At 41.7% G+C, this 23,985-nt stretch overlaps 1 protein-coding gene across 1 annotated transcript in view; it reads left to right on the top strand.

Moving 5' to 3' along the window:
- LHFPL6 (LHFPL tetraspan subfamily member 6) overlaps positions 1-23,985 on the top strand; it is a 258,485-nt gene that overhangs the window by 214,283 nt on the left and 20,217 nt on the right. The window contains exon 3 of the mRNA XM_055118716.1: positions 13,458-13,556. Within this exon, the coding sequence (XP_054974691.1) occupies positions 13,458-13,556 (99 nt within the window). The remainder of the gene's footprint in view (positions 1-13,457; positions 13,557-23,985) is intronic.

The following is a 23,985-nucleotide window of genomic DNA, read 5'->3' as shown; positions in this document are numbered from 1 at the left end:
TATTTGAAAAGATATGAGTGCTACTTGTGATAGTATTTCTGTCTGTAATACTATAATATTCAGGTATTTTTCCCATTGTGGTATGCTTTGTAACAATAATCTATAGTATGATTTTAGATATTTTATATTTTTTAATATCAAAAACACTAAAGACAGTCTCTGGTACTTTAAAAGTGGTTTAGAGTGAAAAAATATTGAATTGACTGGAAACAAATTCTCAAATACTTTCCAGACTTGCTGGGTACTGATCAGTAAATCGCAGAAGGAAAGCTAAAAAGTTTCCGTTATCCTTGACATTTCAAGCGACAAAGAAAACAGAAAAGGAAAATGGTTATGAGTGTTGTGGAAGAAATTGCTTCCAAATTGTTGCCTGTCAACTATTCCAGATGGTTTTACTGTTTTTAAGTGGAATTGATAGTATTTTTAAGAAGACCCAAGGAAAATAAATCAGGTTCTTCTTTACTGATGTTGTCATAGGTGGATAAAGGGGGGAAAAAAACATTGATATTTTTGTTGGCTACTTGTACCACCTACCTTATGGCATCCATCAATGATCTTATGACATGTTCATATTTCCTCATTTTTCATAGTTAAAAAGTTGTTTTATGAAGATAGTGAAAATAATGTATACCCAAAGCCATAAAGTTACTAGAAAACTGGCACAAATGTCTTCTGTAGTTTAGTTGGCACTATGCACGTATAAAAGCTGTATATATTATACTCAGACAGTAATATAATTTCTCTCTGTATGATTGCATATCTGTCTGCGTGCATTTTGAGTGTGCCGCTCCGAATCTGAGCCCCAGGTCCTCCGGGTGAGCTTGTGCAGTGAGCACTGTGGTTCTTCCCATAATCTTCACAGCACTGGGGAAGCCCCGTTCTCCCACTGTCTCCATTGAAAACGGTCACAACCCCAGATTACGTCCAGTAATCTGTGTGGCAGGAGCCTCTCCTCAGCCAGTTCCGTCTAAGCATTGCTGTACCCTCCGTCACCGAAGCCACTGGAGGACACTTAGTCTTGGCAGGAGCACACAGTGAATTCATGGGCCTCTGTGACGTCATGGCTCACCACCCCCCAAGGCTGACCTCTCTGTAGGCTGGAAGGGAGTCGGTGCTTTCTTTGAGCAGTCAGAGCAAAGTCTATGAGCAGTTCAGGGGGAAGCTTCATGCAGAATGACTGGAGATGGCGTTTGGGGTTAGGGTGTGGTGTGCTTCCACGCTCGTGGTCTTCCCTCCAGTTAGGGCAGAAGCACAAACTGTCGGCAAAGCAGTGTCTCCTCACTGTGGTACTTGGTTTCCATAAGAAACAAAGCAGTTGGGAATGCCACCTCTTTCCTTATTATTTCAGAAGAATCTACTTCCAGATGCCTGCTTGGTCATTGTTTCAGACCGTCTGAAGAACTCTGTAAAGAGGCACTGGTCCATTTTATTTATTTATGTTTTCATTTTATTTGGGGAGTCACACTCAGCTGTACCCAGGGCTTTTTCCTGGTCCTCTACTCAGAGATCATTCATGGTGGGGCTTGGGGGACCATACATAGAGCAGGGGATTGAACATGGGTTGACCAGGTGCAAGGCAAAAATGCCCTACATGCAGTACTATCACTCCAGCCTAATTTTTACTAATGAAAGTCTTGGCTCTCCCAGTGGTGAATCCTGATTTGGAATTCAGTGTTCCAAATCAGGAGCTTTCTGACTCCAAACCCCTTATTCTAACCACCCCTGCCTGAATACTTACCTGATTGTGGGTAACCACAACTTGCCAGGACCCTGACCAGAGTCTAGTTTGGAATTGATAACCCGCTTTGAAAGCTGGAAGTAATAAGCTCAGAATTTGCAGTGAAGTTTGCTTAAGGTGGGATAATTGTGGATTGCATAGTTTTTCACTTTCTGGTCAGCACTCTATTTTTCCAGAAAGTCAGGCTTTGTTGGCACCTGGCTTTCAGAAAGTTCTTATGTTAAAGTATGATGGTCACGGTTATTCCTTAAAAAAAAAAGTGCAAGTGATTTATTTTGTGGTGAACAGCAGTAATCTTTCAGAGAATGTTTGTCCATGGAAACTGAGCTAAGGAAAGGAGCTGTGATGAGGTTCTTGGTGGTGTCATTCTGAGCTTTGTGGAATGCTCATGCAACTGAACATTTCTGCATCAGACAGCTCAAGCTGATCCTATTTCAGGTTATAAGACAGTTGGGAAATGTGAAAAGCTTAGAGGTATTCATGGTACTGAGTGTGTATGTAAATCACAGTTCCAGGTTGATGGGTCTCAATTTTGTGTCATCAAGCCTGAAGGATGCTGTGTTGTGTCACTTACAGCTTTGGGGTCAGACATTTGTATCTGCCTCGTGCATCTGCACAGATCACTGCGTCCCATGCAGAGTAGGAGAGAGTACGAATAATGAAAAATACCTACATAGGTGCAGTGATTGAGATCTGCTCTGGCAAGCATCTCTATCCATGGATCCACATCACATATTGATGATAAAGCAAATTGTAAGAATGTGCTAATCATAGAGCCTGGATGGTGCACTCATAATATGGCTCCTCTAACTTTTCGGTAAGTTTAAGTGGAAATATTAGAGGGGCAGGAAAAGAAATGTAATGAGTTTTGACTGTAGCGATGTGATCACTTCCAGTGTATTTATTTCAGGCTAGTATGTACAAATATATATTGGCTTGAACCAAATCCACCACCTTTCCTGATGCAGAATCAAGGACCAAGTCCAAAACAACCATAGAGACCATTCCTTGAACTTACTGAATAGTGCTACCTCAATACTGTACAGCTATAATGAAGTATCGATATAATTTCTTCTTGTATAAACCATTTCAGGGCTGGAGCTATAGCATGGCAGGTAGGACGTTTGCCTTGCACGCGGCCAACTCAGGTTCTATTCCTCCACCCTTCTCGGAGAGCCCAGCAAGCTACCAGGAGTATCTCTCCCGCACGGCAGAGCCTGCCAAGCTAACACTGGCAATCTGCAGGATAGTGTCAGCAAAGAAATTGTCACCCTGGTTTGCAAAATTATCTCTGATTGTTTAGAGATGGTCACACTTCTGTTTTATGTTTCAGTGCATGGAGAAGATGCACTTTCTTTAGCTAAACTTGTGATGGTCAAGAATCTATTTCTTATCTTTCAGCTTCAATGTGCTTTTGTAGACAAAGAGAGCTTGTGCTGGGTGGATCTCACAGTGGGGTCCCTCCTTGCCCACACCCAGGCACCAGGGATCTCTGTAGATTGTCTTTGGATACAACAACAATAAAATCATCCTGGAAAGATAGAGATGTGAAATCTCCCTTGATCTACAAACTCATTCCCCCTTCTCCATTTCCTGCAGGGAGCAATGCACCCATAGTTGTGGGAACCAGCTATATGTTCTTGGGGACCAGAAGGAGAAATTAGAAGGAAGAGGCTCAGAGTTGTAGCTTAGGGTTCAGACACCTGGAGGTGAGCCCCTGGATCTACTACTCAGTGACTTAATGAATGGTGATCCTGCTTCTCTAAGCCTCAGCGTCCTCCTTTGCTAAGTGAGGGCAACACTGTTTCATGTGATATCACATTACTATTAAACAATTATTCAGAAGCCTATGAATATTGTATAAATAATATTATGACGATTTAATATTTAACAAATAACCATGAACTGCATGCAAGTGAATGTTGTAGATTTCTGGACAGAATTCTAGAAGATGTACTTATAAATAACAAAGTGAAGTGCTGAGCTCCAACTAGATAAATGGTGCAGAGTACATCCTTGTGGGACCTCCTGGGAGGAAGTGAAATCTTTTTTTATACCAACACGTATGGAAAAAAAAGCTTTTTTTTTTATATAAAAAGCAATACCAGAAAAGCTAAACCTCACTCCTACTGGATGGCCAAGGGAAACTGTACATTTAGGTTTCTTGTCTTATCAGCTAGTATAATGGTAGAGTCTGTGCATAAGGTAAGGAGCGAGGGGCTGGAGCAGTAGCATAGCAGGTAGGGCATTTGGCTTTGCACTCGGCCAACCAGGGTTCGAATCCCAGCACCCCATATGGTCCCCTGAGCACCGCCAGGAGTAATTCCTGAGTGCAAAGCCAGAAGTAACCCCTGTGCATTGCCGGGTGTGACCCCAAAAAAGCAAAAAAATAAAAAGGTAAGGAGCGAACATATCTCAGAGAGATGAGACTCAACTTTCAGAGATAAAGAAAAGTTCAAGATGTATTCAAAGTACCATTGTCCTTAGTACCGGTAGTTAGTTCCCACCAGCAACATTGCTGGGACCAGTACAGGCACCCAAGCCATTGAATGGTCCTGCCGGTACTTAGCTGTGTGCCAACTTAGCTCTGGCACATCTTGCAAATCATTTCAGACACAAGAAATCTGGACTTTGAAGTACAAAGCGTACTTAGTGAAACGTGATGTTGCTCAAATCTATCATGTCTGTGGCTGAAACTGGAACCATGAGTTCTACTTCCCCATCTTTGGGATGAAAGTGGAGCAAAAAGATTGGGGTTTGGGAGCTCTGGGATACATCTGCTTTCATCCAGTGTCCCTTAATAAACCTCTAGCGTCCTCTGTGCCTCAGTTTCCAGAGAAAATTTGAAAGGTGTGTCTGATGACAGCTTAGCCAAGCCTCCTTCATATAGCTTCTGAGAAAGTTTCCTCCTTATCAGGCTCCCAGAGTCTAAAGGCTGATAATACTGGCCCTTGTTTGTCTTCTCTCTCCAACACTGGATGCTTCCTCTCCCTACATTTTGTAAAGAGACCATTATCCAGGGTTAAAGTGAAGGAGTATCTTGTACATAAATTAGCATATAAAGACTTGGCCATGGAAACCTGCCAACCCCTTCCAGAGAAGCGCAGATAACAGAGTGCTGGAAGGAGTCACTTTCAAAAGAGAAATGAAGAAAACAATTTCCCTCAGAGCTTGTCCCAGAAAAGAAGATAAAGGAACTGGAGGATGGATAAAAGTATCCAAAAAAGCATAAAAGATGAATTGATGGGAAATGCTGGTCTGACCACTGGCAGGGCACTAGGTGGAAAAAGTCACACCATAAAGAGTATAATAAACTGTGGAAAAAAGAATGGCGGCATAGTCACGGGAAGAAAAGTGAGATCACATAAAACTGTTCAAGAGGGGCTGGAGAAAAGGCGGCTTTATGCGTTTAACATGAGGACTCTATTCTTACCACCTGCGGAGAATAATTGGCAGGACTGACTAGAGTTTTGTTTTGCCTTCTTGGCAGGAACTGAATTGTTATGTTAATATTCCACTGCTGACGTTGTAAAGTACTGGTCTTGAAAAGAAGAGTTGTGCCGAGGGGAAAATTCCCAGCACCAGGTTCTCTTTCTGTATTTTGACCGCTGAGCTCTTTACCAGCCTCAGACCTCATGCTCAGATTCTGGGAAAACGTCTGTATTATGCTTGACATCCTCATCACTGTGCGAAAGCAAGTCGTGTTTCCACCTCCGGGAGAGTTGAGCTCAGGGCAGGCAGAGACTGCCCAGCCCACACAAAGGCATGACGCTTCTTTGGGACAACAGCATCCTCTTTGGTGACGGAATATCACCAGCCCTCCATTCCACACCTTTCCCCCTTGATCCGTGCGTGTGCCATCTCTTCTCCACTAGCCTTGCCTTTGCCCTAGACTAGGTCATTCATTCCAACTAAGCCAGCCTCTCAAACATGTTTAATCGTCGTTTAGTAGGGTGAGACCCAAATTAGAGTTTCCCAGGTTGAATGAAATTCAGATGGATTTCTTTACATCTCAGAACTTTAAATTTCAGAAATTCGACAGAATTTCTTTAAGTTGCGAGATGGTTGGGTCATTTGTTGGATGTGTTTCTTCTTGTTAGGCAGATCTCCCTATATTTCTACCACCTCCTTACAAAGTGACCTTTCTGGTCTGTTGCTTCCTGATAGCCGATTCCAGAGAGGTGTTAGGTAAAAAGTTAAAATGGAACTAATTTACACTAATTTGTGATTTACTCATGACCCCTTAAAAGTTGCAGAGTCTTTAGGATTGCAAAAATAGATCCACTTCTTAATAGCTGCAAATGATCTTGCACCCCATCTCCTCCGGTTGTTTTCTCACCTCCCAGACTCTTTTTCTCACTCCTACTGTTATCTGCATAGAATTTCTGATAGTGTGATCATGTGACTTTTTAAAAAGCATTATTTTATTTTGTATAGCAGTGACACAGGAATTTGGTTAAAACATCACATAATTAAGCCAATGGGTAAACCACAAAGTTTATATCTGATGGGAAAAGAATACATGTATACAGTACAGAAGTCTGTGAGTCAGAGGTTCTAGTTGGGCCATGTACCTCCCAGAATCAAAATATACCACCAGAGCTGCTAGGAAAATTCAGGTCACAATGACACCATCTGGGAAACTACAAATTTCAGGATTTTCTGAGTGCCACTTCAGCATAGCATAACAACTAAATGGCTGTCTAATTCAGGGAATTTGAAACTATTTTTCCATCAAACATTGATTTCCACACTATGTTCTGAGGCTTACTTAGCACAGCTGAAACTGAACAATAGCAGCTACCTTCCATTAAAAACAAAGTTATTATATTTAGCTTATATTATAAATTATAATGTAATTTTCACTTCAGACAATAGAAGTCCAGGTGATCCCAACGAATACCCTCAGAGTGGTTAGTTAACATTCTAAGTGTCCTCTTCAGAAATTCATCTTCCAGGAGAGGGCATGTGGACTAAGTTCCCCTCAGAGACCAGAGAAGCAGTGGATGTAAAACCTGCAAACAGCACAATGTATACTTGCCTCCAAGGTTTAAGAAATATCATCAATTGTATTAGCAATAAAATTTAACAAAGAAAATGGATAATATGGAAGTAGTAAAATAGAAAGATTGGCATCTATCCTAGTAGACTCTGGCTTATGCCAATGAAATAAACCACTGAACTTCAAACAAGAAAGGCCAAAACACAGGGATTTTCAGTTTCAGAGGCAGATTAAGTCCATTTCAGGATGCCAGCTAGCTTTGGGTCCTTGGGGACTGTGTGTAAGATTGCACATAGAGCACCAGATGTCTTCGGGATTTATCAGCTCCTAATTTAGTCGCTTAAGCAGTTTGAGCTGTACGCTACAACAGTCACAGAAACTGGAACTTCTACATCTGAAATGCACAGGACTGCTCTTCCTCCAGTGCTCATGCCCAGGTCCTGCACGCTACTCAGGTCTCGTGCTGTCCTTTCCAGTCGGAGCTCCACTGGTGCTCTGAGGCCAATCTCTACTCTCATTCCTGAGCACAGAGCCAGAAGTAAGTCCTGAGCACTCTCCAGTGTGCCCCCAACCCGATTTGGGGACAATTGAGAAAAATGAGAAAGTGCCCAGATTGAAAGAAGCTACAGTGGGTGATCCGGCCCCCAGCGATGCTGCAAGAGGGCGCCTTGAAGTCATTCCCCAAATTCCATGTCTCCTGTTTACAGCAAGACCGTTCCCACCACCTCCAGCACAGGCTGCGTCTGCTAATGAGGAACATGGCTTATTCCCTTACAATGTGAACAATAATGCCTGCTAGCAGACGCAGACGAGTTACCAAAATAACTCTCTGAGGCCAAGGCTGTCGCCCTGTGGGAGGAGGCTTACTCGCATGTGTGAGACAGCCTGAATTTTATCCCCAGCACCACCAATAAAATTTAAAACATTGCCTGATCTCTTATCCCACCTAGAAAAGAGTGTAAATGGACAGCAGAGATTTTGATTATTAACAAGCAATATCAAGCATAGCAGCTAAGTATCTGAGCAGCCCAGAATCCTTTTGAAGTAGTGTTAGATTCAGACAAACCATCTCCAGTAACACCTTCTGCGATTATGCAAATGCTCTGTATTTGCACAGCCCAGTACAATAGCCAATAGTGCCCTGTGGCTCTTACACACTTAAAATGTGTAATGCAACTAAAAACTTCAGCTTTAATTCATGCGAATTTGATTGAAATAGCTACATGTAGCTGCGGCTACTCTATGGCAGATCCAGAGCTCTTGCTGTGCCTTATTACCATTCCACAAAATGGAAGGTCCTGTGGAGTGACTGGTTTGGTGTCCCTCATCCTATCATATGATTATTTACATGGTGCCTTGAAGGTATTATTGGAATGATGTTGATGGAATTGGGGAAAAGGGTGTCACTGATCTTAGAGAATGATGCACACTGTTTTGTTGTACCCACTAGCTAATAAAACTTTTTTGTCTGTTGGGCTAAATTCACTCTGTGGCTTCCTTTCCCCTTAACAACCAGCCTTTGCTAGGCAGTAAAAAGACCACTGATGTTTACCTACAGAATCAACTGACTGCGACAGCTCATTAGCCTGATGACTTTGCAACAGATATTTTCCCCAGAAATATTTCACAAACCTCCAGAATCTGTATCATCTTTGCTGTTAGCAAATATTAACAGAGAACCAAACAAGGAGTCACACATGGTAATATTAAAAAATCATATGTTAGTTTCCCTCAATTGAACAATTTTTGTAAGTGTGAGCATAATCTCATGGAATTTAAAAAATCAGATGCATATCACACTCACTGTGCTTGAACTTGTTTATAATTTGCATGGTTGAATCTCCATTTTATAATGTCACAAACACAGCCAATACCTGGCCAAAGAAACCTGACCACTAGATGCTTTGTCCCTTTGTCTGGGGTTCTACTTATTCTTCTACAGACATTATAAGCTTACTCTCTTTCATCTTTGAAGTGCTGCAGGTACTAGAGCAAAGAGGGTGGCTTTCGTGGATATATGACTCGTATTTGTCAGTCATCCTGCTTAAGTTTGTAACTGAGACTGTTACTCATTTGCTTGAGATCAGATAAGGGGAAAGCTGATGGTTTAAATGTTACTGTTTTAATTCTTTTTCTTACACATCAACATTTCCTCTCTACTGTCTTTCTGCATTTTTCATCCTTAAAAAGTTACTGACGAGATTTAAAAAAAGGTTACTGCTTTTTACTTGAAGAACTGCATGTCATGAAAATGATACCATCTTATTTTTTAAGCATTCATGGAATTCAAGTTATGTGAACTTGAGCATCCGCATTAATTATCACTTTACCTGACAGTGGATAAAACTTGTTTTGAGTTGTCTCCAGAATGCTATAAATTCTATCCCAAGGGAAGAAAGATGCCTGGAGAAACCAGTTCTTAGGGCATTTGCTTCATCAGCAAAATCTCACATTAGTGCTGCGCTTATTCTGGAGCCCGAACACACTTCGTAGTTGTACAGTTACAGACAGAGCATTATGGAACCCATGATTTGCTGTTTCTATAATTCCTTGCTGGTTTTTCTTCATTAGAATTAAAGAGTCCTGCATTCAAGGATCCTGTTTCTTTTGAAGGAAGGGTCAGAGTTTTAGGAAGGGACCCCAAGACAGAAAATATTTCTCTGTCCATCCCTGAGAGATGTCTCCCTACATCCCAGGTCAGAGACTGAGGGAGGGAAGCAGGTGCTGGTCCTATTTAGAAGGTGGCAAGGAAACCAAGTGTTGGTATTCGCAACAGCCATGCCTGTGACCCATAGGGCAGTAGGGAGGACTAGGGGCAGGAATAAAGAGAATTTCTGACCCTCTCCTTTCCTCTATGCATTTGGAGGCCTGCAATCCTGCATTCCATATTACCATATTAATGGGGTTTTTTTTTATCTAAGGGGCTCCCTCATTTAGCAACTTATAATTCACATTACCTCGGACAGGGCTGCTATTGTAGCCAATTAGGCTGTGTGGGTAGCGCCCTGCTGGCCCGGCATGTGTGGGAGTTATGGATGATGATGATATGGCTTGATGATTGGCATTACAAGCTGCTCCTTTCAGATTAGGCCAGAGATTCAAAGGGCGGGTATTAAGGCTCATTCACCTTCTAACAAATCCATGTTAGAGCAAAACTAAAGACTCCTGATGGAAAGCTGTCAGCTCAAAGTTGGCTGTGTAACTTAATTAATATTAAAATAAAACTGCCCCTTTGTTTCAGTTTAATTACAAACTTTGAAGCCTCTGCTTCAAGAAGGACTTAGCTTTCAGTAAGTGTCTGACTCCTAGAGTATTTCTAAGATTAGTAGACAGAGGAGCTTTGATTCTTTTTTTTTTAATTTTATTGAGTCACTGTGAGTTAGTTACAAGCTTTAATCTTTGGGTTACAATCACACAATGATCAAACACCCATCCCTCCACCAATGCACTTTCCCCACCACCAAAATCCCTGGTATATTCCCCCTTTCCCACCCTCTCCCTGCCTCCGTAGCAGACAATATTTCCCATACTCTCTCTCTACTTTTGGGCATTATGGCTTGCAAGACATTATAATTCACAGTGTGAATTATAAGTTGCTAAATGAGGGAGCCCCTTAGATGAAAAAATAAAACCATTAACATGGTAATATGGATTGCAGGATTGCAGGCCTCCAAATGCATAGAGGAGAGGAGAGGGTCAGAAATTCTCTTTATTCCTGCCCCTAGTCCTCCATACTGCCCTATGGATCACAGGCATGGCTGTTGCGCATACCAATATTTGGTTTCCTTGCCACCTTCTAAACAGGTCATCATGTTTGGTCCATTATCTACTGTCGGCACGCATCTCCCATCCCGACTGATTCCTCCAGCCATCATTTTCTTAGTGATCCCTTCTCTATTCCATCTGCCTTCTCTCCTCTACTCATGAAGCAGACTTCCAGCTATGTAGCAATCCTCCTGGCCCTTGTATCTACTGTCCTTCGGTGTCAGCCTCATGTAACGTTATTCTATACACCACAAATGAGTGCAGTCCTTCTATGTCTGTCCCTCTCTTCCTGACTCATTTCATTTAGCATGATACACTTCATGTCTGTCCATTTATAAGCAAATTTCATGACTTCATCTCTCCTAACAACTGCATAGTATTCCATTGTGTAGATGTACCAAGGTTTCCTTAACCAGTCATCTGTTTTAGGGCACTTGGGTTGTTTCCATATTTTGGTTAATGTGAACAGTGCTGCAATGAACATAAGGGTACAGATGTCATTTCTACTGTGCTTTTTTGCATCCTTAGGATATATTCCCAGAAGTGGTATTGCAGGGTCATATGGAAGCTCAATTTCTAGTTTTTGAAGGACTGTCCATATTGTTTTTCAGAAAGGCTGGACCAGTCAGCATTCCCACCAACAGTGAAGGAGCATCCCTTTTTTCCCACATCCACGCCAGCACTGGTTGCCTTTGTTATTTTGAATGTGTGCCAGTCTCTGTGGTGTGAGATGATATCTCATTGTTGTTTTGATTTGCATCTCCCTGATGACTAGGGATGTGGAACATTTTTTCATGTGCCTTTTGTCCATTTGTGTTTCTTTTTTGAGGAAACTTCTGTTCATTTTCTCTCCCCATTTTTTGATGGGGTTGGAGGATTTTTTCTTGTACAATTATACTAGTGTCTTGTATATCCTGGATATTAATACCTTATCAGATGGGTATTGGGTAAATATCATTTCCCATTCTGTGGGCTCTTTTTGTATTTTGGTCACTGTTTCTTTTGGAGTGCAGAAGCTTCTTAGTTTGATGTAGTCCCATTTGTTTATGTTTGCTTCCACTTGCATGGTCAATGCTGTTTCATCCTTAAAGATGCTTTTAGCTTCAATTTTATGGAGAGTTCTGCCTACATTTTCCTCTATGTACCTTATAGATTCATGTCTGATATTGAGGTCTTTAATCCACTTTGATCTGACTTTTGTGCCTAGCATGAGACAGAAGTCAGAGTTCATTTTTTTGCAGGTAGCTATTCAGTTTTCCCAAAACGACTTGTTGAAGAGATTTTCCTTGTTCCACTTTGCATTTCTTGCTCCTTTGTCAAAGATTAAGTGGCCATATATTTGAGGGTCTGTGACAGGATATTCAACTCTGTTCCGTTGGTTTGCAGGTCAGTTTCTAGCCCAATAACATGTTGTTCCCTCAATATATTCAAAGCCATCTACCACAAGCCCATGGCAAGTATCATTCTCAATGGAGAAAATCCAAAAGCCTTTCGTCTAAGATCAGCACAAGCCAAGTTTCCCGCTTTAAACCATTCCTATTCAGTATAGTGCTGGAAGTCCTGGCCATAGCAGTTTGACAAGAAAAAGATACCAAGGGCATACATATAGGAAAGGAAGAGGTCAAGTTATCACTGTTTGCAGATGATATGATACTATACTTAGAAAACCCGAAAGAATCTACAGAAAAGCTCCTATAAATAATAGGTTAATGTAGTAAAGTGTCAGGCTACAAAATCAACACCCAAAAGTCCATGGCTTTCTTATATACAAATAATGAAAGAGAAGAAAGAGACATTTAAAAAACAATCCCGTTCACAATAGTACCTCAGAAAATCAAGTACCTTAGAATCAGCTTAACCAAAGAGGTGAAGGACCTCTACAAGGAAAATTACAAAACTCTACTTTAAGAAATAAACGAGGACACTAGGAAATGGAGACACATCCCCTACTCATGGATAGGGAGAATTAACATTATCAAAATGGCAATATTGCCCAAAGGACTATACAAATTTAATGCGGTCCCTATCAGGATACCCATGACAGTTTTCTAAGAAATAGACAAAACACTCCTGAAACTTATATGGAACAATAAACCCCCTCAAGTAGCTAAAGCAGTCCTTGGGAAAAAGAAGATGGGTGGCGTCATCTTCCCAAACTTAAAACTCTTCTACGGGGGCTGGAGTTATAGCACAGCGGGTAGGGCGTTTGCCTTGCACGCGGTCGACCCGGGTTTGAATCCCAGCATCCCATATGGTCCCCCAAGCACCGCCAGGAGTAATTCCTGAGTGCATGAGCCAGGAGTGACCCCTGTGCATTGCTAGGTGTGATCCAAAAAGCAAAAAAAAAAACCTCTTCTACAAAGCGTGAGCTTTCATTCTCAACATCACACCAAAAAAGGCAGGAAATATGGTTTGCAGGTTTAGATGCCGGTTCAGTCCGTATGCCCAGGTGGTTCATGAAAATCTTTGTTCATTCTGCCCTGATCAAACTTGATGGTGCTGAAACATTTTATTTTGCTTCTTAAGTTGGAAAAGAAATCTAATGAATGATAACGCATGACCTATTTGGTGCTTTTACTTGCTCTTGAATTACATACCTTCTTGTTTACATGGATTGATGGGAGAATTGGTTGGCGGCTTACAAGTGTGATAAAAGGGCTTCTGGAATGTATTTCCTAAACAGGATTTGCAAGGCCATATTTTAATGCTCTGAAAGGCAAAGTTGGAACCGAACTGAGCTGTCAAGTTCCCCTCCACTTTTGAGAAGACTTGAAATTATTCTTGGACTCAGACCGACCTGAGATTGCCTAAGAAAGCTGTGGCTGGAGCTTTCCAAAAAGCAGACACCATGCTCTTTTGTTATATTGCTAGTATTGATTTTCCTCCCCCTGCTGCCTTTATCTGGCATGCAGAAAGGCCCTGCTAAAGCCCTCTTGTCTTATCTTTTTGCAGGATTGTTGATTGGTGCTGGCTGTGCCCTCTATCCCTTGGGTTGGGGCAGTGAGGAAGTTCGGCAGACTTGTGGCTACATTTCTGGCCAGTATGACTTGGGTAAGTTCTCTTTGTTGTTGGCACTCCCTTTCAAAATGAACATTATCTGATCGCTCAGAAAAGAAAAGTTGGAAAGGGGACAGGAAAGAAAAATATAGCCTGGTACTAGAGCCAGGAGTCCTGGGTAAAAGTACACACACACACACACACACACACACACACACACACACACATACCCCACATCCACATATCCATTGATCCGTTGGTTCAGGGAAGAGTCTCTGACACACTCCTGTTTACCTCCTCTGTGGAAGGGTTTTAGATACTAAATCAGCAGCAGCTTCTGCTCTGAAGAGTTTATAGCTATTGATTAATTCATTTAAGATCATTTTAAGATCATCTTTTATTACTCATGGCCTATATGCTAAAAATGACTCTGAGGATTTCGAACTCCATCCAGGAAAATGAAGCAAATAAAATCATCAAGGAAATGACAGTGAGGAATAGGAATTCCTCCTCCCAGAGTAACAGAGAACTCTGTAAAGGAAGTGAAAGTTAAGCCGGGTCTTGAAAAAGCAATGCTTATGGATCATCTCAAAGTGGACAGAAGCAGTTTATGTACAGGAATGTGGAGTAGGAAAAGTACAGGTTGGGATGAGAGGTCTCCATCAGGACACTATTGAGACCCAGGTCCCAGAAGCAGAGAGAGATGCTACTCAAAAAGTGCACGTTTATACATCCAACACAGGCTCCTGGTGATTTTGATTTTTTCTGTATATTGGGAAGTTTTAGATATTTTTACTTGTAACACCCCATTGTGTTCTACTTTACCCTTAAAAAGGCAGTTGTGGGGCTGGAGTGATAGGAGAACAGATAGGGCATTTGCCTTGCAAATGGCCAACCCGGGTTCGATTCCCAACATCCCATATGGTCCCCCAAACACTGCCAGGAGTAATTCTGAGTGCATGAGCCAGGAGTAATCCCTGTGCATTGCCGAGTGTGATGCAAAAAGCAAGAAAAAAAATTGCAGTCATTTGCGGGGCTGGAATTAAGGTGTTAGAGGGGTTAAGGCATTTGCCTTCCATGTAGCAGATGATCCTAGTGTTACCTCTGGCTCTGCATCTGGTCTCCTGCTCCAGAACCACCAGGAGTGACCACCAAGCACTCCCAGGTGTGCTATAATCCTCCTTCCCAAAGAAACAGTTTGCATGCTTCAACAAGGTTTGCATCATTTTAACTTGGAAAGGACTTCACTCTTTGATAAAACTGCATTTAACCACTGGTTTCTTTCTGAATGGATATTTAGTGTATTCCAGTCTCTGTTTTTTTAAGATATTGTAATCACGAATCACGAAATCCCGTTAATCACCGATTTCTCGGGTGGGCTCAGTAACCTCTCCATTCGTCCTTTCCCTGAGATCTTAGAAGTCTACTTCGACTTGGCCTTCCTAAAGATGTTGTGATGTTGCACTGGGGGCTCTTCAGGGTCAGGGGAATGAGATCCAGCTTGTTACTGGATTTTGCATATGAATACACCATGGGGAGCTTGCAAGGCTCTCCCATGTGGGCAGGAAACTCTCAGAAGATTGCCAGTTTCTCCCAGAGGGAGAAGCAGGCTACATGATAGCTTCTGAGAGCTTGCTTTTAAGTCTCTCTCTGGATGTTGGCCGTTGATGGGATTACACACACCTGGGTTCCTCTGTCGGTACCTTCATGCATGAGGCCTGTCTGAATGTGTGGAGAGGGGTCTTGAGCATGTCTGTAGCTAGGTTCTGGTGGTCTTCTGCTGCCTGGAGCTCTGCTCGGGGCGGGGAGGGAAGCTGGAGCCCATCCCCTCCGAGGGGCCCTGGGAAAGACAGCCAGGCATGTGAGCAAGAGACTATATGCATCACTCTCTTCTGAGAGCTTGCTTTTAAGTCTCTCTCTGGATGTTGGCCATTGATGGAATTACACACACCTGGGTTCCTCTACTTATTGTAATAAGTAGTCTAATAAATATGTGTTCTTTATAAACTATTCTCTTCTGTGAAGTTGCCGTTACAAAATCAAAATTGTGAACCCAGAGAACACTGTTGCCAAATAATTATAATTATGTTTTCCCCTAAAGCATGGATGGGGCCCGGAGCTCACTGAACAGGTTGATACATAAGCCAAGTGGGTGAAGCCCTGAGTTCTGTTCCCAGCAGCTCATGGTCTCTTGTGCTACCATGGTTGACCCCTGGAATCCTGAAAACTTCTGAGGAGATCCCAAAAGTAAAATAAATAAGCATGAAAGACTTAGCCTTTGACAATCATTGCATAGACTGTCTTAAACATTCACTTATGTTTAGCATAAGTGAATGTTTTGCATATTTAGCATATTAGTATCATCATCATCATCATCATCCCGTTGATTGTCGATTTTCTAGAGCGGTCTCAGTAAAGTCTCCACTCGTCCTAGCCCTGAGATTTTAGCAGCCTCTCTTTACTCGTCCTTCCCAATGGTGCCACATTGGAGGCTCTTTCAGGGTCAGGGGAATGAGACCCATCATTGTTACTGGTTTTGGTATATGAATATGCCACAGGGAGCTTTCCAGGCTCTTCCATGTGGGCAGGAAACTCTCTGTAGCTTGCCAGGTTCTCCCAGAGGGAGAAGTAGGCTATATGATGTCCGGGAGCTTGGTTTTGCAGCCTCTGAATGTTGGCTGTTAATGGGATTACACGAGAGCTTATATGAAAAATATAAGACCCACAACAGACAAAAATTTTTTGGCTCTTGCCCTATATCTGGCTTATTCCTAGTTCTGTGTGAAGGAATTACATTTGGTACTCAGTACTGAACCAGGATTAGCCATAAGATGGCAAGCACCATAACCCATGTTGTCTCTCTGGCCCCCAAATTAATTTTTGCTTAACAAAAAAGTTGGAAGACTTACATTTTCTGATTTATTTAGTTTAATATGTTAAATATTTAAATTTCAGAAGAAAAATTTTAATATTTCTAACTATAGTATTATTTTTGTCATTTTTGTTACCACTGCACATTATTTTTATTATCATTTTTTCTTATTTTTGGTTAAAACTTCCCACAAAAAAATTAGATATTGGGAAAAATGATTAGATTTGGTGCCATAACAAGGACCTATGCAATTGCGTAGGATGTGCCAGAACTCCAGTAATGGGTACCACATGAATCCTATATATGTACAGGGGTGTTCAGCTGTAGTGCTAAATGATATAATGTGGCCAACTAATGATAAATAGATTTTTCTAAAGGAAGGATGGAAAGATCATTCGTTTGAAAAGAAAATATTTTTCTAGGGGAGGAGCGTACCCAGGGGTGCTCCTGTGCTCAGAGATCACTCCAGTGCTGTGGAGTGAACCAGGGTGGATCACATGCAAGGCGAATGCCGTAATCCCTATCTTGCTGGCCCCCCAAATGAAGCAAGTTTTTGTTTGATTCAATGAACAACAAGGGCCTTGCTTTCCTCAGGATTATATGGGCCCTTTTGGTAGGAAGACTTGCTCACATGTCACCTGATGTGTGTGAATGGAGAGTGGGAATCCCTTGGCCTCTCCTCCTCTGTGATGGGCTTCTTCTGTCTCAGTCTTCCTGTGTTGCCATGAATGCAGGGAAGGGGAAACACGGGCGGGCACCGTGTTAGCTGGTTTTGTGGTTTGTTTGTTTTGCTTCTGGAAAGCAAATTGTGTCCAGGGGAAACAGTTTCATGCAGTGCTTATCATTTTTCTTTCTCTGATGTTTTAGGCATTTTAGGCTGCTTCACAGGCCCCAACTTGCTTGGAACACTGTTCTTGCTGATTTCTTGTTTTGTATGTTGCTCCGTTAATTAGCAGGTTATAATGAAGCTCAGATCCTGTTATTTGTGATTTCATTACCACACTCCAGTATTTGATATCTTCTCAGCATTGTAAATTAAAAATGTGCATGTGAAACTTACGAATTAAGAAAAAACACTTGCTGTTTTACTGGTGCTAATTTATTATTAAATATTTTTAAACTCAAAAGTTGTTTTAACGACTTTTTAAAAATTAGTATTGTTTTAATATTTGCTGTTTCATAGTTCTATTTCTTTTAGATTGGATGATGGGAAAAGAGACCAAAGCATGTTTTATTTCCAGATGAAACATTCTTGTTTTCCTGAATGGGTGTATTGAGTTTGTCGAATATATATACTTCTGGTTACAATGATCTTTGCAGGCTTTGTGATATTTTCTTTCCAAAGAAAACGTTAAGAAAAACTAGCATACAGATCCCACCAGGTCTGTATCATCTGACTTTGTCTTAAAAAAGTATTATTGTCCTTAAGGAAGTATAACTATCTCCCCAACACTAATAAAGGCTGAGCTGCAGAGAAGGAGCTGTCACAGACGAGGAGCAAACCTGACAGAGAGTGGAGGGTGGGCTGGTTGGAGTTGGGAGCTGCCCCACCCGTGTGCAGTGGTTGAGCACCCTTCGTAGGAATGGGTCACCCCACTTTCTGTGGCATGCCCACTGGTGCCACAGCCACATGCTGCCTCAGCCTCTTGTGATCATCAGAGCTGATGTCTGTTCTTCTCAAAGGACACTGCATGAGAACATGTCCTCCCAAGGGCTGGGCAATTTTTTTTTGGGGGGGGGGTGGTTTTTTATCCACATCCAGTTGGACTCATGGATCCCTGGGTTGTAGGAACCATCTGTGCTATGTCTCTTTCATCCAGCGTTAATATTTTTGAGGCCTGCACCCTTCTTTGTGTAGTAGACATGTCCCGTTTTGGCTGTGCGAGTATTGAAATGTTGTTTCTCTCTTTACATCACATCCTGAAACAAGTCCTTTTTCCCCCTAGTGGAAAATTCCTTACACAGTGTATTTATTCAGGTACCCAACCAACAGATGTTGATGGAGTGCTTGGTATGAATGCGCCAGACCCTGCTCTGGGCTGCAGCCCCAGTAATGAGGGAAAACAGCACTCTTTACTGTCCCCTGGGAACTTAGACCAGTGAGAGAGACATCCCTAACTGTCTGAGCTCATCAAGATTCTTAAAGTTCATAAAGATTCATAAAGATTGGACTGAGTGATTGGACTGCCTGAGTGATTGTCTGAATATGCTGAGTGCTTGCTTTGCATGCTGGGGACCCTGGTTCTGTCCTCCCCACTGCTTTTCTTGGCATGGCTTCCAAGCAAACAATCAAACAAAAAGTGCACACAGGAAGACGGGAGAAAGGATCCGAGCTGCTCCCTGCAGAGGCATTGTAGTTGTGGTTGTCTTGCAGATGTTTTTCCACCTGACATGGTGAACCCACGCTAGGATTGGCAGGTGTTTCTGTAGAGTGCCTTTCTCAGCTGTGTGATCCGTGTAGTTATTGTCACAGCTATTCATCTCTGCAACTGTCGCTGGAGGGCACTTCACCTCAAAGTAGGCATGGCTACAGTGTCAGTAGAGCAGGTTGAGGTGATAGAGTACGCCAAGTTCTACCCTCTCCTCACATCTGTAGAATTGGTTCATTTCACGGGTTATTCTTTGCTACTAAATATCACAATTTTCTTGTAGTGAGATATTGTCACTTATGAGGCCAACATTATGAATTAATCTTCGCCAACTCACCTCTTAACACTAGGTTAAGACGGGAAAGCTTACACTCTTTTGGGTCAGTGACACAGGAGATATTTCCTTAGGCTTCTGAGGAAGAAGGAACAGGTACCATGGGTAAGAAAGTAGCATTTCCTCTCTCTGAGGCAGGTGGAGTGGCAGAAGGGAGCAGCCTCCTGGGAGAGGGGCACAGGCCAACACTCTCCTGAAACCATCTGGTGTTTAGACATTGTTGGACAGAACTTCCATAGAAATGTCCAACTCCTGGAGGCATATTCATTCATTTCCTCGTGGAATATCATTCGTGACATGCTTATTCTTATTTGTAGATGCAGTCCACCTATCTGGTATTTTCTCCAGTTGTTCTGTGACATGTCAAGGCGATACAACGTCACTAGGCTTATTAACAGAGCCCTCCAGGTTGTAGAGGTGTTAGGTTGTGGGTGTATGTATCTGGAGCATGAGGAAGACTGCAGGGAGAACAGAGAGAACCAGAGGGACCGAAACTGGCATGCAGGGGGCATGGAAACACTGAGTCAAGGGGAAGGGGAAGATAGGAGCGAGTATCCCAGAGAAAGAATGTTTAATCTGAGTCCAGAAATTGAAATTAAAGTGAGCCAAAAAAGTAGTTGCAGAAAAAGTTTGAAGTTGCATTGTAACACGAGTCTAATAGAATCCACTTTTTAACTTTTATTTATGTATTTACTTACTTATTTTCTTGATGACTAGGTCCTTTATTATTATTTCTTTAATTTTTATTTTTTATTTGAGTCACCTTGAGATACAGGTACAAGGTTGTTCGTGATCAGGTTTTAGTCATACAGTGTTCCAACACCCATCCTTCCACCAGTGTCCATTTCCCACCACCAGTGACCCCAATTTCCTTCCCCCCTTCTCTCTCTCTCTCTCTCTCTCTCTTTCTCTCTCTCTCTCTCTTCCCCCCCTTCCTACTCTTCTGGGCACGCAGTTCCTATTCAGAGTGATCATTTCTAGCTGAATCTACTTTTTTAAATGACTCCATTACTCAGGAAGAGGTTTTTTTTTTTACATGTCTGGTAAATAACTTCATAATGCTACCATTTAAAGTATTTTTGATTTGTATTATGTGCAGTAATTATTTGAAGTAATTTTGCAGAAGTAATTTTGTATAAATTAAAAATGGTTCCTTTTCCTTGCTTTTATTTATGAAGAGGCCAAGAACAGTTAGGAATACACACTTTTAAAACAGATAAAAAGGTTATATTCTTGTTATATTCCCTTGAAATATAATGTAGCATAAATATAAACTTGTTATATTCCCACTGAAATTATACAGTTGTCTTGAGAATAGCTCTCAGTCTTTAACATAAGAATCAGAAGTAGATTTGTTATGAACATAGATTTTCAAGCTTCTATGCCCCTCACACTATGATTCTCTATTTTGTGTTTGAAATGAGTGTCCCAGGAGTCAGAAAGATAGCTTGTTGGGCAGGAGGACACGTTTTGCATGCTGGAAGCCCAGGATTGATCCTAGTACCTGACATGACCCTCAGGCACTGAGCTGGGAGTCACACCTGAGCACTGCTGGTGAGGCCTCAAAAGAAAACAAATGAATTTCCCAAATAAAACAGACATAATTGGTCAGTGACCAAACTTTCATAAAATATTGCTCTGTGTGTGTGTGAGTATGTGTGCACAGCCATGGTGGAAGTAGCATGAAACACCAAAGTCCAAACAGGCGCACACACACACACACACACACACACACACACACACACACACATATCTATATATACCTATATATCTATATATGTATATATAAACATATATAGAATATAAAATATACATATTCTATATATGGAGATAATATAGAATATAAAACATACATATTCTATATATGGAGATAATATAGAATATAAAATATACGTATTCTATATATGGAGATAATATAGAATATACATATTCTATAGAGAGAGAGAGAAAGAATATAGTGTAACAAATTAAGCTTTTTTTTTTAACTTAGATGATAAAAATCAGGGTCAGAATGGCTAAAACAAAGAGATTTCAGGGACTGGATCACCGGGGACTGAAAGATGTGGTCCAGGCTCAGATTCTTTCCAAGCTGAAGAATTCCCACTCAAAGTGTGTTCCTACACTCAGAACATGCCTTCTTAAAGTTGCCTTCTTCCTATCATTCTCCCCTTGGTCATTAAGATGACAATATTGAGGGCCAGAGCGAAAGCACAGTGGAAGGGCATTTGCCTTGCACACGGCCAACCTGGGTTGAATTTCCGGCATCCCAGATGGTCTCCCAAGCACTGCCAGGAGTAATTCCTGAGTGCAGAGCCAGGAGTAACCCCTGAGCATCACTGAGTGTGACCCAAAAAGCAAAAAAAAAAAAAGAAGACAATATTGAGCATCTGGAGCTCTCAGCAGAATGGCAGAGGGTTAGCTTCTCTAGTTATGGACTGAAAATTTGTCTCCATTACTAAGTTGTCAGCATCCACTCGTAAATGATTAAGTGCTTCCAGCAGGCTGGCTCCTCATGAACTCCAGCAAGATGTGGTCAAAGTGTTAGGAACCATATTTGATGGAAAAGTAGCAACATTTGCAAGTGTTAGAAAGGCTCAAGGGGAAAAGGCATCTGCCATTCTGTATTTGGACTTTGCTGTCTCATGCTCCATGAAGTCTGTGTTTTTAGACAAAGTGTCAGTTATTGCTGATGCTGTCTATCATTAACTTGGTGAAAATTTCTAAATGATAATTTATTCCTTTTGAGAGAATAAGACAGTGCAGCACCTGTGATAAGAATAATTAATTTTATAGTATATTGCCCATGTATAATTTTTAAAAGTTGTTTTCTTTCTTACTGTTCTCTCTACTTTTGGACATTATGGTTTGCGATACATAAACTGAGAGGCCAACATGTTGGTCCTTCGTCTACTTTCAGCACACATCTCCTATCCCAACTAATTCCTCCAACTTGGCAATATTGACTTAGCAATCCCTTCTCTAACCCAACTGCCCTCTCCCCCAGCACTGAGGCAGGCTTCCAACCGTGTGCTAATCTTCCTGGCCTTGTCTCTACTGTCCTTGAGTGTTAGTCTCCTACTATGTTATTTTATATTCCAGAAATGAGTGTAGTCATTCTATGTCTGTCCCTCTCCTTCTGACTCATTTCACTTAGCCTAATGCTCTCCATGCCCATCCATTTATAAACAAATTTCATGACTTCATTTTTTCTAACAGCTGCCATAGAGGCAGGTGGTGGGGAGGGTTGGGGGTAGTGAGAGGCATCCTGGGGACATTGATGGTGAGAAATGTGCACTGGTGGAGGGATGGGTGTTCTATCATTGTATTACTGCAACTCAGTCATGAAAACTTTGTAACTGTATCTGATGATGATGCAATAGAAAAATAAAATAAAAAGTTGTTTTGGGGCTGGAGCGATAGCACAGCGGGTAAGGTGCTTGCCTTGCACGTGACCGACCTGGGTTCGATTCCCAGCATCCCAGCATACCTCTGAGCACTGCCAGGAGTAATTCCTGAGTGCAGAGTCAGGATTAACCCCTGTGCAGTGCCAGGTGTGACCCAAAAAGCCAAAAAAACAAAAGTTGTTTTAAGTTTTGCTGTCACTCATTTGCTGTCACTCATGATATTTTATTTAATTTTTTGTAGTTTAGGTTGCAGTAGTGTCATGACTTATGCTTCTAGTCCCTAACATATCCAGGACCATTTTTTAGTGTATTCTTGCAAATCAATCTTGATTCTTTTTTTTAATGTTCTATAATAGTTTGGAATTCCATATTACACATAAGGTCTTGATAACCAAGCTGTCCAATTGATTTAATTCTTGCCTCAGAGATATTTTCATCCACCAAAGATTTTTCTAATTATATCCGTATGATCAAAAGTAGTGTTTCAATTAATTTGTCTTGCTAATTTGCCAAGTAAATTCGAGTAATTATTGCTTTCATTCAGCTATTTAATTTGATTAAGGAGCTATCATGTTCCTCTTCTTGAAATTATGTTCCCAGCTCTTCAAGAACTGTACCATAAACTTTGACGACTCAGAGCCTCTAAGAGTTGGAAAAGTTGGGGACCTCTTGTTTCTGAATCCTCCTTGCTGGCCACCCCACCCCCTTTGGCATCTGCTCTGGGCCTTTGACACCTGTCTCTCATGATCTCTCCTCTCTGTTCGTACATCCAGCATGAGCCTGTCTCCCTTCCCCACAATTCTGGTATCAGAGGATGGTACAAGAAAGCAAGGTAGCTCCATAAATTTAACCAAGACCAGTTAGTCACCTGAGTGCTCCAGGTGCACCCTTGGAATGTGGCTCTATCTGACAGTAGCCAGCTTGCCCCAAGATGAAGTGATGGACCAGCGTCTAGCAACTTCAAGAAGGAAGCAGTCAGCTTGCTGGTCATTCAATCCAGGAAGTAGGGAGAAGAGCCTTTGGTTTTAGGGACGTAATTTCAGCCTGTCCACAGTGGGTCCAGTGGTAGAACATGAACATTTCTACTTTAGTTACTGCTTAGCAAATACCTCTAGTCCTGCTCTGTGAGAAAAAAAATATCCTATTCTTTATAGTCATAGATGCCATTCTGTCTACCCACCTGAACACACCCTTGGGGACTTCAGAAAAATCTATGGGATAGTATTTTTACAATTTTGGTACCTAGCTCTGTGTTTGATCACAGCAGTATTCAGTAGATTTATTTAAAACAAATATTTATTAAACATTTTTGGTACCAAATATTGTGCACATTCTCAGGATGAAGTTCTGAGTACAGTAGGTATAATGCTTACCGGGGTGTCACATTTATGTCACCTATTGAATGTTAAAGGGATGGAGGGAGGAAATAAGAAGCCAAAATGTCATGGCCCAAGCAATAGTACAGCAGGTAGGGCATTTGCCTTGCACGCGGCTGACCTGGGTT

The sequence above is a fragment of the Sorex araneus genome, chromosome 1 (genome assembly GCF_027595985.1).
Source record: "Sorex araneus isolate mSorAra2 chromosome 1, mSorAra2.pri, whole genome shotgun sequence".
NCBI classification, from domain to species: domain Eukaryota; kingdom Metazoa; phylum Chordata; class Mammalia; order Eulipotyphla; family Soricidae; genus Sorex; species Sorex araneus.
This window is presented reverse-complemented; position numbering and strand designations above follow the sequence as displayed.